This window comes from Bombina bombina, chromosome 2 (assembly GCF_027579735.1).
Source record: "Bombina bombina isolate aBomBom1 chromosome 2, aBomBom1.pri, whole genome shotgun sequence".
In the NCBI taxonomy this organism is placed as follows: Eukaryota; Metazoa; Chordata; class Amphibia; order Anura; family Bombinatoridae; genus Bombina; species Bombina bombina.
This window is the reverse complement of record NC_069500.1, coordinates 613,470,704-613,485,302: the sequence shown is the minus strand read 5'-3', so window position 1 is coordinate 613,485,302 and position 14,599 is coordinate 613,470,704. Positions and strand designations below refer to the sequence as shown.

The 14,599-nt window shown below is 38.3% G+C and overlaps 1 protein-coding gene across 1 annotated transcript in view; it reads right to left on the bottom strand.

Annotated features, from left to right (window-relative positions):
• Positions 1-233: 233 nt before the first annotated feature.
• The window catches only part of KCNV2 (potassium voltage-gated channel modifier subfamily V member 2), a 104,468-nt gene continuing 90,102 nt past the window's right edge, over positions 234-14,599 (bottom strand). The window contains exon 3 of the mRNA XM_053699982.1: positions 234-518. Within this exon, the coding sequence (XP_053555957.1) occupies positions 234-518 (285 nt within the window). The remainder of the gene's footprint in view (positions 519-14,599) is intronic.

Genomic DNA, 14,599 nt, shown 5'->3' with positions numbered 1-14,599 from the left:
GTTTATCTGCAAGTGATTAGTGAGAGTGAATTGCTTTCTGTTCCAACAGAATAGGTTTTATTTTAATAAATTGTTACTGCACTGGAACAAGTCAAATATGTCCTCTTGTCTACAAAACATTTTTATTTTTAGCCTTATGTATTGGATTAATCTAAAATGTATTTTGTCACATAGTAGATCACATGACCACTTTCTCTTCTCTGATACTTTCTTCATAACAGTCCACTATCAGGTTATCCAGCCCTATGCCTCTGAATATGCTGTATTGGTTCTGTTGTACAAAACTGTGACATCTTCTGCATGGCTCTGCCAGTAAAGTTAACCCTTCCTCTTTTTTTTCGTATTGTTGTATATTCGTAAGATTTCAGTTTACTGTAATAATCGGAAAACTTATTATAAAGGATGGATATAGGCATCCCATTTAGAATGATCCCAAAAGCAATGCAGAGGAAAGCAAATAATCGTCCAAGATGGGTTTCTGGATACATGTCTCCATATCCTACTGTTGAAATGCTGACCTGAAAAGAAATGAAAGGATATGTTAATTTTTTTTGTAAAAGTGGCAGGCCAGTATATTTTTAGAATTCAATTTCTGAGTTCATTGTAAATGCTATGTTATACAATTCAATGGAAAAAATGTGTTTATGCAAGGGTTTAAAGGGATATGAAATGCAAATTTTTTCTTTCATGATTTAGCATGTGATTTTAAACAACTTTCCAATTTACTATTATCTAATTTGTTTTGTTCTCCTGATATACTTTGTGGAAAAAAGATACCTAGGTAGACTTAGAAGCTGCTGATTGGTGGCTGCACATATATGCCTCTTCCTATTGACTCATCCAGTGCACTCACCTATCTCCCAAATGTGCATTGTTACTTCCTCAACAAAGGATACCAGAGAAGGAAGAAAATCAGATAATAGAAGTAAATTGAAAAGTTGTTTAAAATTGTATTCTCTACCTGAATCTTTTAGAGAGACATCCTAGTCAAAATTAAACTTTCATGATTCAGATAGGACATGCCGTTTTTAGCAACTTTCCAATTTACGTTTATCATCCAATTTTCTAGGTATTCTTTGTTGAAAGCTAAACCTAGGTAGGCTCATATGCTAATATCTAAGTCCTTGAAGGCCTCCTCTTATCTCAGAGCATTTTGACAGTTTTGCACAGTTAAAGGGCGTTAGTTCATGTGTGCCATATAGATAATATTGTGCTCACGCACGTGGAGTTACATAGGAGTCAGCACTGATTGGCTAAAATGCATGTCTGTCAAAAGAACTGAAATAAGAAAGCAGTCTGCAGAGCCTAAGATACAAGGTAATCACAGAGGTAAAAAGTATAATAATATAACTTTGTTGGTTATGCAAAACTGGGGAATGGGTAATAAAGGGATTATCTATCTTTTTAAACAAAACTAATTCTGGAGTAAACTGTCCCTTTAAGTCTTCATTCATACACAAAGCTGGGGTATTTATGGTCCTAGCTCTATCGATGGAAATTGAGAACTTAAAGGGACATAGTTCTCTTTTTTTTTTCTATCATGTATCTGAAAGAACAACAGTTAAATTATGATAACTATTTTTTTTTTATTACTTCCTGTTTAAATTTAAAGTGTAAACAAAAGAAAGTACACTAGCTGGCAGCGTCAACTCCCAAAGTACCATAATACATAATAAAATATTCTCTTTTTAAAGGAAAAACATCACTGAGATTAACAAAGTTTAAGTTTTAGCCATTCATTAAAAGTGCTTAATATAGTGAGTGAGAAACTACATTACTGCAAGAGATTAAAATTTTCTCTGGTTAATTTCACTTAATTTATTTTTTTGGATACATGATATAATTTTACGTAATACTTAGCAAGATAATGCATTAAAGCCAAGGCACTAGGCGCATCCAAGTATAAATGCCTCAACTATGTTGACTATAAGACTTTGTAGGTTTAGTAAATGTAAGTATGATAATTAGTATGATAATCTGATTGGAGTTTCTACCAATATACATACGTATATATATATATATATATATATATATATATATATATATATATATATATATATGTGTGTGTGTGTGTGTGTAGGTGTGTCCTCAGTCCTCATGCATACTTATTTGTACTGTGGAGTGTCAGGCATGGTATTGTGGCTTGGGCTTGCTGTGGGGATTCGGAGCACAGTGTAGTTACGGGTGTAGAGGCACGCTGTCATTTCATTAGCACAAAAGCACTGCTTCGGACGTGCTGTGAATAAGGTATGGGCATGCTATTGTGGATTTCAGGATAAGAAGACTACTGGCCAGGCAATTGGAGTGATAGGTAGGATCTCTTTGCAGGCCTGATATTATACAGTAACATGGGTTATATCATAGGACCCTAACGAGATTGTGCGTGCAAAGCCAACTACTAGAACAACATGTTCACCACCGTATGCAGACTTTGGATGATAAACTTGAGGCCATCTCTGCCATGCTGTATAAGCTTACTACTTCTCTGGGAATTATGCCTAGAGTACATACAGAACATGGAGCTACTGCAAGTGAACCAATTAACATGCTTGAGATCTCCCCCTCCCAGGATTCTACTTTTAGAGAAACATGATGTGAATCCTTCTGACTGCCTAGGATTTCTTAATCACTGCTGTTTACACTTCAGGAATCAACCATCTGGCTTTTCTACTCCTCATGCAAAGGTAATCTGTATAATTTACTTGCTCAAGGTAAAGGCCTTATCCTGGGTGTCAGCCCTATTAGAGAAGGAATCACATTTGTTGTCAGATGATTGGGCCTTTATTGAAACCTTCCAAATAATTTTTGATACCCCATGCAGGGTATCTGCTCCCGAAGCAAACATCCTAAACATCCTGGATCTTCGCTGTCAATGATCTGTGGTTCTAAACGCAATAGAGTTTGTAAGCAGCAGAAACTTCCTGGTATAACAGCAAGTCTGCCTTCCATATGGGCCATGTAGTAAAGACAAGTTAACCTTTTGTGAGGTCCCACAAAAAGGTCCCAGAAAACTTCAGAAGATTTAATCAATTTGTGTATTCAGGTAGAAACCTGTTACGTCTTCAAGAAAAAGAACCCCAGATGTGACGTAACACTTACAAGTCTGTTTACAGACCAGCTTCACAACAACAATCTGTTCCAGCTAATCCCTCTTCTGCTACTCCTGAGGAAGAACCAATAGATTTAGGAGCTGTCCTTTTGTCTGATATGAAGCTTGCTAGATGCACAACCCAGGGGCACTGCCTCTATTGTGATAAGAAGAAATACTTCCTATTCCAATGTCCCATCCAGTCGGGAAACTATCAGGCTTAATTGGAGACAGAGGAGCTCTATTAAGCCCTGCTATTCAAGACTCTCCTCATGATGGACTTTTAGTTCATGTTTCCCTGTCTTGGCATAATCATTATTTTCTACTATTTGTGTATTCTGGTGTATTCTGGTATTCTGGTATTCTGGCGCTGGAGGCATGTTTCTTGATATCCTTCTTACTATGGATTTGAAAAACTCTCTGCTGTGTGTTACCACCTTTGGAGATTCTTTGGGCACTGGGGGCTCATTACTCAAAAGCAGGGCCGCCATCAGGGGGTGAAAGGAGTGACTCCTGTCAGGGGCCCAGTTGGCAGCCACAAGAGGGCGCTACAGCAGAGTACTCCTTGTAATGACATTTCCCACGCTCAATAGCAAAGTATTAGCATTTGAAAGGATTTCTGAGTGTGCACTAAACCCCTATGCACAGTGTGAGACAGACTTGGCACTTCAGTTTGTACAGTGTGTGACTGAGTCAGAAAGCAGATCACTTTAATTTGCAGAGGAGGTAGGACTTAATTAGTAAATGTTTTTTATTTCTTTGTGCAATTTCGGATTGAAACTTTAGTGTGGTAGTTGTATGGTGGGGCCAGGGGTCCAATAAAAAAACATTATGCAGCAGTGTATTTATGATTATTTGACAATGCTGTAGAAATTCTATATTTAAAACCATGCAGAAATGTTTCCTCCTCATATGTTTATATATATATATATATATATATATATATATATATATATATATATATATATATATATATATATATATAAATAAAACATTCCAGTTTACTGCCCCTTTATGGAAGGACTTTCCAGATGCCTGGAGGGATGTTATCTAAGATTTTTAAATCTGCATAAAATGTTATACTCTCAGGCTAAGATTGCTCAGTGTTTGAAATGAGACAGGTTAACTTAACACTGTTCAGTTTACACTAAAGCTGACTTAATTTTGAAATACATACAAACAAGCCTAAATCCTGCATTTAACCAGATCTAATGGTATGAGACTGAGTACCACAGCTTATGGTTCCATACTTGAGTGTGTATGTATATTTTTTTCTGCGGGTCTCTCTGTGAGGGTGTGTATTTTCTGTGGATGTCTCTGTGAGGGTGTGTGCATGTATGTCTTTGTGCATTTTATATGGGTGTCTCTGTGAGGGTGTGTATGTGTGCATGCATGGCTTTGTGTATTTTCTGTGGATACCTCTGAGGGTGGGTGTGTATGTCTTTGTGTGTTTTCTGTGGATGTCTCTGTGAGGGTGTGTGTGTGTGTGTGTATGGATGTCTTTGTTTTCTGTGGATGTCTCTGTGAGGGTGTGTGCATATGTCTGTGTGAGGGTATGTGCATATGTCTTTGTGCATTTTCTTTGGGTGTCTCTGTGAGTGAGTGTGTGTGCATATGTCTTTATGTGTTTTCTGTGGATGTCTATGTGAGGGTGTGTGGTATTTCTTTCTGCATTTTCTGTGGGTGTCTCTGTGAGGGTGTGTGTGTATGTATGTGTATTTTCTGTGGATCTACACAACAAAAGGGTGAGCGCTAATAAATAGCTAGTAATAACCTCAATGATATATGAGCATATAAATACAATTAGAATTGCCAGCAATTTGGCATATTAAATGAAAGTTCAATTTCAGATTAAGAAATGTATCTTTCTTCCCAATGGTGGCAGCCTCCTCCTCACCAAAAATGGTCCAGAGATGCTATATAAAAGACAAAACAAAACAAAGGGGCGCTTCATGTGTAGTATCATCAAATAAGCACAAAGCCACAGAAAAAAGCCAAATGGGTACTCACAAGGCTCTGGAGCACACCTATGTGCTTGTAGGGACAGGCTGCAGATTTTATCAGGTGTGACAGCTCACCCACAGAGGATATCAGTCAATAACTGTAGTGGAAAGATAAAGCACAGATTGTGCAGATCACAAAGGATATGGTGTTTGACTTAGCACAAAGGAAGATTGAGTACTCACATGTTAGATGAGCACACTTATGTGCTAGTAGGAGCAAGCTGGAATATTATGGTAAGGTGTGTCAGCTCACCACCAAGGGACTTTTCCTTAGGATGCAATATCCAAAAGTGGCAGACTTCTGTGTGTTAGGTTCCACTCCAAGCAGGTGCAGGCAGGTAAAATCACTCACAAGAGTATTTTTACAAATTAAAAAATACTATTTATTAAAAACAAATTAAAATACATGTACAAAGGAGTGAACTAGGGGCATACAGTCAAGCCCCCTGTAAATGCATCGTGTTTCTCGGCTCATACGCCGTTCCTCAGGTTCCTCAGTTGCCTGAGGAAACGGCGTATGTGTTTTCTGTGGGTGTCTCTTTGAGGGTGTGTGCATATGGCTGTTTTCTGTGTGTGTCTCTGTGAGGGTCTGTGTGTGTCTCTGTGAGAGTGTGTGTGTGTCTCTGTGAGAGTGTGTGTGTATGTCTTTGTGTGTTTTCTGTAGGTATCTCTCTGTCTGTGTGTATGTCTCTGTGTGTTTTATGTGGGTGTCAGGAAGTGTGCATGTCTTTGTGTATATTTCCTTGGGTGCATGTGCAAGTTCGTGTTTGTCTGTGTGTCCATTGTCTGTTCCTTTTTAGGCATTTTGACCTTACTACTGATTATTCACATCTTTCTATATACTTTGAGACTAATGAGACCTTTCCGGAAGTCACCAATCCACCACTTAATCTTTAAATGATTGTTTAGGCAATTCAGGGCCCTTTCTTTCAGCCACTGCATGCTGTTGTCATCATATAGTTGTCATCTTCCTTGACAAAAAGATAATCAGAACTCCATATTTTGTCTTGTAAATCTCCTTTTTTGATAAAACTGTAGTCTACCTCATTACTTGTCAGGTCAATGTAAACAAGTGCAGAGTGTCTGTGTCTGAGTGTGTTTGTGTGTTTATTTGCATGTCTGCTAGGGTGTCTATATGTGAATCCTTATGTGTGTGTTTTAGTGTATGAGTGTGCCTGTGTGTTTCTGTGTTAGTACCTTTACAACATTTCCAAGTTTGACTACACTTAAAAATAAAGTGCATTTACATTTTAGTCACTTGGTCAAACATTGCACATGTCAAAGGGGGGGGGCAGGGCCCTGACCAATGGTTAAGTAAGGGGCCCCAAAATGTCTAGTGGCAGCCCTGCTCAGAAGTCCAAATCCCTCTCAGTCCTAGTAGGGGCCCTTTACCAAAACGTTATGTCCTTCAAGGTCATCTCTTCCCATGATATTGGAGTAGCCTTGGTTATGCAAACATAGTTCCGCCACTGATTGCTCCTCTGGACAAATCTCGACTTTGAGCTCTTATTGTCAAGATCATTCTCTCCTAAAACTTACATGTAATGCTGTTCCTGTTCTTTCTGTATCTACTGAACCTTGAATACCCTCTGCTTACACAGACTTTGCTGATATGTTCTCAGAGAAAGAGGATGAAGGATTTCCCCCAGATCACATTTATGATTGTGCTATTTAATTGCTTCCAGGAGCTCATCTACATTAAAGGGCCATAATACCCAAATGTTTAAACACTTTAAAGTGCTGCAGCATAGCTGTAAAAAACTGACTAGAAAATATCACCTGAACATTTCTATGTAAAAAAGAAAGATATTTTACCTCAAAAGTTCCTCAGTAGCCACCTCCCATTGTAAAGGATTTCTAAGCCGCATTTTAGTGTGTCTGTCCTGGGACAGCTGAAAGGATGAGCCTCGTGAACTCTCATATTATTTCACCAATCAGGTAAAGGAAGTTTACTATGAAATCTCATGAGAGTTAAGTCAAATCTCATGAGATCACAGTAAGAGTTCATGACCTCAGCACTGCTGATGCTGATTGGCTGCTGTTCATTTCTTTATTTTTTTTATTTTTTTTACCTGCAGCTGGGAGTAACTGAAGTATAACTTTTTACACAGAACTTACTCTGCTGAGCTGAGGAAATTGTGAGGTAAAATATCTTCCTTTTTTTACATAGAGATGCTCAGGTGATATTTTCCTGTCAGCTTTTTATAGCTATACTGCATCAGTTTCAAGTGATTTAGCATATGAGTATTATGTCCCTTTAAGGGAGAACATATCCATTCAATCCTTCTGAGACTAAGGCAATAGAGGAATATATTCAAGGCAGCCTAAACAAGGGGTTTTCTTCATGGAAAAGAAGGAAGTAGGACTCAGGCCCTGTATTCATTACAGGGCTTCCCAATCGCATTATAATAAAAAAGAACAGGTGTTTTCTTCTGGCAGAAGAGGCTGGGCATTGGAGTGCGTGCGGCTCACAAAGTTTGTGTGATCCGCATGGAGGATGCGGTCTCCAGGAACAAGGCCCCGTACCAACTTGCTTGTCTGCAGGAGGAGAATAGCCCTGTCTGCTATACACTGTGCCTGGACATGCAGTGCAACAAGAAGCCACGTCTAGCGTCTACTGCCGATCTGGCAACAGGAGGCACAGTAGGAAAGAGCGTGTGTAGGGGAACAATATACACAGGAGGGGTATCGGATCTGGTCAGGTACATCAAGACTGTGGTAAGAACATCGAAAACCATGATTGTTTACAGCTGGGAACAACTTTGAAGGAAAATACAACTGGTGAGTGACTGTTTCTTTTATTTTCTTCGTCAAAAACAACAAATGGGATATACTGACAAGTTATGAACAGTCTCTAGCATGCATGAGAAGGTTTGATACTGGTCCCCATGGGGGTTAAATGCTGCCAGTGAATTGTGTATAGATCTCTCTAAAAGGACACATTCCAGCCGTTTTTTCTCACCTTGTCTGGGTGATAAAGTGTTGGTGAACATAAAAAGAAAATACAGTGCTCCTACAGAAGTAATGCTATATATGTAGCTCCTTCCTTCCCCCACACCCCACCTAAGGGTGGTCTATATCTATCGTGCCCCTGTTAGAAGGGAATCTATCTTTCTTTTTTCCTTTTGCAGTAAACTTGATTAAAATTTTTGTGTGGTTATATGTACTCCCAGAAAAACTGGACTCAGTGGTGGTGATCCTGAGTTACAGCATAAGAAATAAGAGAGACCTGATAGTTACACCAAGAGTTTAACCTGATGGAAAAACATTTTACCTCTCCCAAGATGGTGCCCAAAGCTAAAGTTACAGGAAAAAAACAGACAAAAGGGAATACATCTGTGGTTATGAATGAGGACACAACAAATGAACAAATACAAGCCAATAACCTGTCAGAGCAATTGGGAAATCTGATCTGTAAGATTGATAATGTACAAAAATGATAAGGTTGTTCAGGAGCTGCAGCAGATAACAGCTAGAATATCTGTAATAGAACAGCAAGTATCAGATACAGAGGAAGCGCAAGCCAATATGGAAAAAAAGGGTAAGAGCCCTGGAAGAAGAGAATAAAAAGCTCAGCAGTAAGACGTATGAATTGGAAAACCATTCAAGAAGAAATAATATCAGGCTAGTTGGACTGCCTGAGTCTATCTCTTCATCCTGCTTAATTGAGTTTGCTGAACGAACCTTACCCAAAATGCTGGGTCTGGAAACAGACATACAAAGCTTTCAAGTAGAAAGGGCACATAGGCTTGGTTTGAGCAACCCAGTACTACAGAGCCAACAAAAATCCAGAGTAGTTATTATAAAAAAGTGAACATTTTAAGAGCATACAGAAGTATGCAAAGCTTATTTTTTTTAGGAAAAAAAATCTTGTTGTTCCAGGACTATTCTGGAGATCTGTCAAAACGTAGGAAAATGTTCTCTGAAGTATGTCAAATGCTAGTCAAGGAAAAAAAAGCAATTTGCATTGCTATACCCAGCAAAATTGAAAATCCAGCAAGGTGACTCAATACAGTTCTTCCACTCACCAGCCGAGGCTAAAGTGTTACCCCTTCCAGGCTGCTCTTGGATATTAACCTAAGGTGGTGTTGTTCCACTCTTCTACTGTTGAGGTAACTGCAGCTGCTATTTTGGTATCATGCCTATCTAAGCATTGGAAAACCATAAAAAGTGTTTTACTTCAGTTCTCAGCCATTTTTCAAGAATCTGTTTTCTCAACCCTCAAGACATCCTCCTCCTGTACCTGTAGAGGGTCATCCGGAGTATGAAGTTTACCAAAGTCTGGATTCCAGACAAAAGGATAGACTGTTACAATATCTACTGGACTGGAACGGTTACTTTATAGCAAAGAGTACCTGGATACCAGACCATGATGTACATGCCCAGTAAGTTATCCAAGCATTACACAAGAATTCCTACCAAGCCAAAATAAGCCCAGAGTGCATCTTTGTGAGGGCGCTGTTGGGGCTTGGGCACTATGTGAGGATTCAGAGCGCAGTGTAATTACGGCGTGCAGGCGCACTGTCATTTTTAATTAGTGCAGGAATGCTGTTTCAGATGTGATGTGGATAAGGTATGGGCAAACTATTGTCTTAGCAGTAGAGATGCATTATTATGGATTTTAGGAGCGCTATTTAGTTAGTATATAGCTTTGCACTTAATTTAAGTTAGTTCAGGTGCACTAGTTATTTTGTCACAGGCGCACTAAGATTATTTGAGTACTTTATATGCAGTCGTGCTGATTATTGTTTTTACATGTTATTACAGTTGCACTATTTTCATTATGCACTTTAGGCCTTGTTCCTGTTTATCCCCTTTTATCCTTTATAATATATTTTTTTAGCCAGTGTTTTTCTTCATGCTACCTGGGTGCACTATACTGATATTTGGATGACTTGCTGCTGCTGTTAACCTTTGGCTTGTCTTTTCACCTGCTCTCAGATTTTCCCCTGATATCTCTGTATTCTAATATTGTTGCTAACCCAGCCTTGACTCTGAACATGAGAGTTTAGCTTATCCTGATCCTGCTTATCACCGGTTTGCCTGCTTTAGCCTGTGGCCTTTTTGTATAGACTATTAGCTTGCTATTTATCTGGGTCCTAGCGTCCCAGATGTGGGATTTCTTTCCTATCATTTCACGTAGCACTATGATAAGAAGACTACTGGCCGGCAGTTGGAGTAAGAGGTGGGATCATATTTTATACATGCACACACATACACTGTATGGATATTTATATAGTATTTTACTGTTTCATATATAAATAACCACTAAATGCTTGTGCATGTGTAACTATTTTTCATTTATCAAACTTGGAGGCACTTAGAGCAAAACAATATAAATAAATATGATGTTGAACCTTACAAGGTTTACTGTCTGATTTCAGCTGTGCATGTGGAGTAAGAGACAGCAACTCACATAGAACAGTACATTTTGTTTTAAAAACATAAATATATATATTTTATTTTCAAACAGTAAGTGCTTAATGTATGGTATAAAAATGTTATGGAATGTAATGGGGGGAATTTGAGAGTGAAATTATGCATTAGAGAGTAGGAGAATGAGTTTAGGGGGAAGAAGGAAAGTGGAGGGACAGAGAAATCCGTACGAAAGAGACAGACAAAAAAATGGGCCTCTTAGGTGGGTAGGCCACAAAAAATTAGGAATAGCTTCTTGTGAGGGCTAGGACATTAAAGGGACACTGAACCTAATTTTTTTCTTTCATGATTCAGATAGAGCATGAAAATGTAAGCAACTTTCTAATTTATTCCTATTATCGATTTTTCTTCGTTCTCTTGCTTTCTTTATTTGAAAAAGAAGGCATCTAAGCTATTTTTTTGGTTCAGAACCATGGAAAGCACTTGTTTATTGGTGGGTGAATTTATCCACCAATCAGCAAGAACAACACAGTGTGTTCACCAAAAATGGGCCGGCATCTAAACTTACATTCTTGCATTTCAAATAAAGATACCAAGAGAATGAAGATAATTTGATAATAGGAGTAAATTAGAAAGTTGCTTAAAATTGCATGCTCTATCTGAATCACGAAAGAAAAAAATTGGGTTCAGTGTCCCATTAAGATATAAGGCCACAGGGACAGCCAATAGATGAGGGGCTAAACTAAATAAAGCCCCAATTCGAAAGTCTCTGCTTAACCTCCTAAGCCCATTCAGAATCTCATATTTACTAATGTTGAATATGTCATCCTTATGTAATACGTACTGAAGCTTTAAAAATTCTGTTTGCTTACCCAGACATGAAGTTTAGTTATGCCAAAGAAATGGGCAATATGGTTGCCACTAGGATTTATTTGGTTTTTAAAAAGAAAAGGTTTGTCTGCTATAAACACCACATCTGTAATTGTAAATGTGTTAATAAGAAGAAAATGAGACTAGGGGGCCTATGTAACAAAGGTCTGTCGAACCTCATCCGACAGTGCGGATCAGGTCTGACAGACCTCGCTGAATGCGGAGAGCAATACGCTCTCAGTATTCAGCATTGCACCAGCAGCTTTTGTGAGCTGCTGGTGCATCGCCACCGGTTGCAGATTCGCCACCAATTGGCCGCCAGCAAGGGGGTGTCAATCTACTCGATCGTGTTGAATTGCAGTGATGTCTTTCCGCCTGCTCAGAGCAGGCAGACAGGTTATGGAGCAGCGGTCTTTAGATCGCTGCTTTATAACTGGTCTTTCTGGTGAGTCTGAAGGCTCGCCAGAAACATGGGCCCCTTAAGCTCCATCCGGAGCTTGATAAATGGGCCCCCAGGATCAAAATCTGCAAAGGAGACTGAAGATTGCCCAGTTGAAACTGTGAAATATACTGAAAGGAAGGGGCTTTTTCATTAAAGGGACAGTCAAGTATAAATTAAACTTTCATTATTCAGATAGGACTTTTAATTTTAATTGACTTTCCAATTTACTTTTATCATCAAATTTGCTTTTTTCTCTTGGTATTCTTAGTTTAAACTAAACCTAGGTAGGCTCATATGCTAATTTCTAAGCCTTTGAGGGCTGCCTCTTATCACATGCTTTTTAAATGTTTTTTCAACACAAAGAGACAGAAAGTACACGTGGGCCATATAGATAACACTGTGTTCAGGCACAGAAAGTTATTTAAGATCTAGCACAATACAATGCTAAATTTAAGACAATAGATAATAAACAGTCATGTGATCAGGGGGCTGGAAGAAGGTTCCTAGATACAAGGTAATCACAAAGGTAAAAAATACATTAATATAACTGTGTTGGTTATGCAAAACTGGGGAATGAGTAATAAAGGGATTATCTATCTTTTAAAACAATAACAATTCTATGGTTGACTGTCCCTTTAATTACTGTAGTTGTGAGCTGCCTGGATTTATATAACATACAGCTCTAATAAGCACTTTCCATGGTTAGTTTGGGGTATATTTCTAAAATTATAAGACACTTGTCATCTAATTTCTAAGCTTTATTATATGTATAAAAAATGGAATAAAATTAGGTTACCTCTAAAATATCTTAATAGAAGAAATTAATTCAACAATGCTTCATTAATATTACATATTTTATTTCACTTTTGTAAAATATTCATTACATATAAATTCAGCATTTTCAAAATGTAATCTTCTACTCAAAATTATGATTAACATAAAAGTGTCCAAGACATGAAGCATTCTCATTCTACATTCTAGCCCTAAATTAATGCAGAAGAGAAGTCATATTTTTAAGGTAATGATATAAAAATATTTTTTTTTCTAAAATATAAACCAAGTAGTAGCAGAAAAATCTATAAGGCATCAACCTGAGAAAAAGAAAAAATGAATAGGAACAAAGACCTCTATTACATATGCAGCGTCGCCCGCAAAATCCTCCGCCGCCAGATTTTACGTGATTTTGGTATTACATATACGGCATAGCATACAAGTTACGCGCGTATATTTCACCCTTCGGACGTATTTTTTTTAGCCATAGACTAACATAGAACAGCCGCGCAATTTGGTATCCAATATACAGCGTAAGGACTTATGCGCTCAGAATTCAGACAATCTACTCCATTCTTATCTCACCACAAATTGCACGCGCAATAACCCTTGCACTGACTAAAAAAGCAACGTAATGTTGGGAAATACAACAGCATGTACTATACCACATGTATGAACAACATTAATGCTGTAGATGGCGCTTTTCAGTTTAGCTTGTTGATTGTTTATATCTGTGATCTTGTTCATTCTTTTTACAGGAAGGAAGTTGTTTTATTATTCTCTATAGTGTTTTCCTCCTCTGTGTGTGCAGACTATCGTTTTACAAAGTCCTTTGGTATGTTCTAAATATTGCTGATGCATCTGTACAAGTAAAGCCTAATGCAGTTTTCTTAAAAGCTTCCAGTGTCTTTTTGATACATACACCAACAGGTTATGGGCCCAGACACTGAAAAAAAAAAACTACAAGTCAGTAAGTGTTGCATCTATGATCCAAGCAAATACTGTGCGAGGAAACAAGAGCTGCATCCAAATTACTGAAAGATGGCAAGTGGTTCAGATGTGAAATATGCAATAGCAAAGCTAAACAATACCAACTACCAGCTGTGGAAGTTTAAGCTTGAAATGCTGTTATCCAAAGATGATTTATGGGAGGTGCTGGATACAAACAGACCCACTGATAATCCAGGGGAATGGGACAAGAAAAACAGGCAAGCAAAAGCAGTTATAAGCCTGTTAGTGGAGGATGATCAACTCATTCACATAAGAAAAGAAAACACAACTAAAGGTATGTGGACTGCACTACAAAAACTGCATTAGCGTTCAAACTTAAATAGTAAACTATATTTGCTGCGCAAACTATATAAGATGAGGCTGGAAAAAGGCCAGGAAATGTGTGAACATGTGAATGCTATGCTAGAGATTGTGGAACAGCTATGTGCAATTGGAGAAGAAATTAAAGACAATCATATAGTAGCATTGTTACTATGCAGCCTTCCAGAGTCATATAGTGCCCTTATCAACGCTCTAGAAACCAGACCTGAACAAGAACTAACACTAGAATATGCTAAGGGAAAACTAATTGATGAATATAATAGAAGAAAGGAAAACATGCATAGTGAAGAAAATGAGAGATCAGAGGTAGCTCTGAAGGCGCAAGAAGGCACAAAACAAAACAAAGAAACCAGAATGTGTTTTCGCTGCAAAAAGGTCGGTCACCTGAAAAAGAACTGCTCAATCTGGAAAGCTGAACAGCGAAGGTCAGAACCACCTACAAGAGAGAGAGCTAAGGCAGCCACAAAGCAAACTGCAGCTGCATCATGGAGCGGAAGCTTTAAAGTGACTCAGAATAGTACACCACACGGATGGTGCATTGACTCAGGGGCAACAAGTCACCTGACAAGTGACAAGACATTCTTCACAGAAATTGATTTCAATACTAAAGATAAAGTCTTCCTAGCAAATGGGAAAAGTATTACAGCTGAAGGTAATGGTCAAGGGTTCCTGACTTGCATCACACCATCAGGAGATAAGCAAAGCATTCTAGCAAAG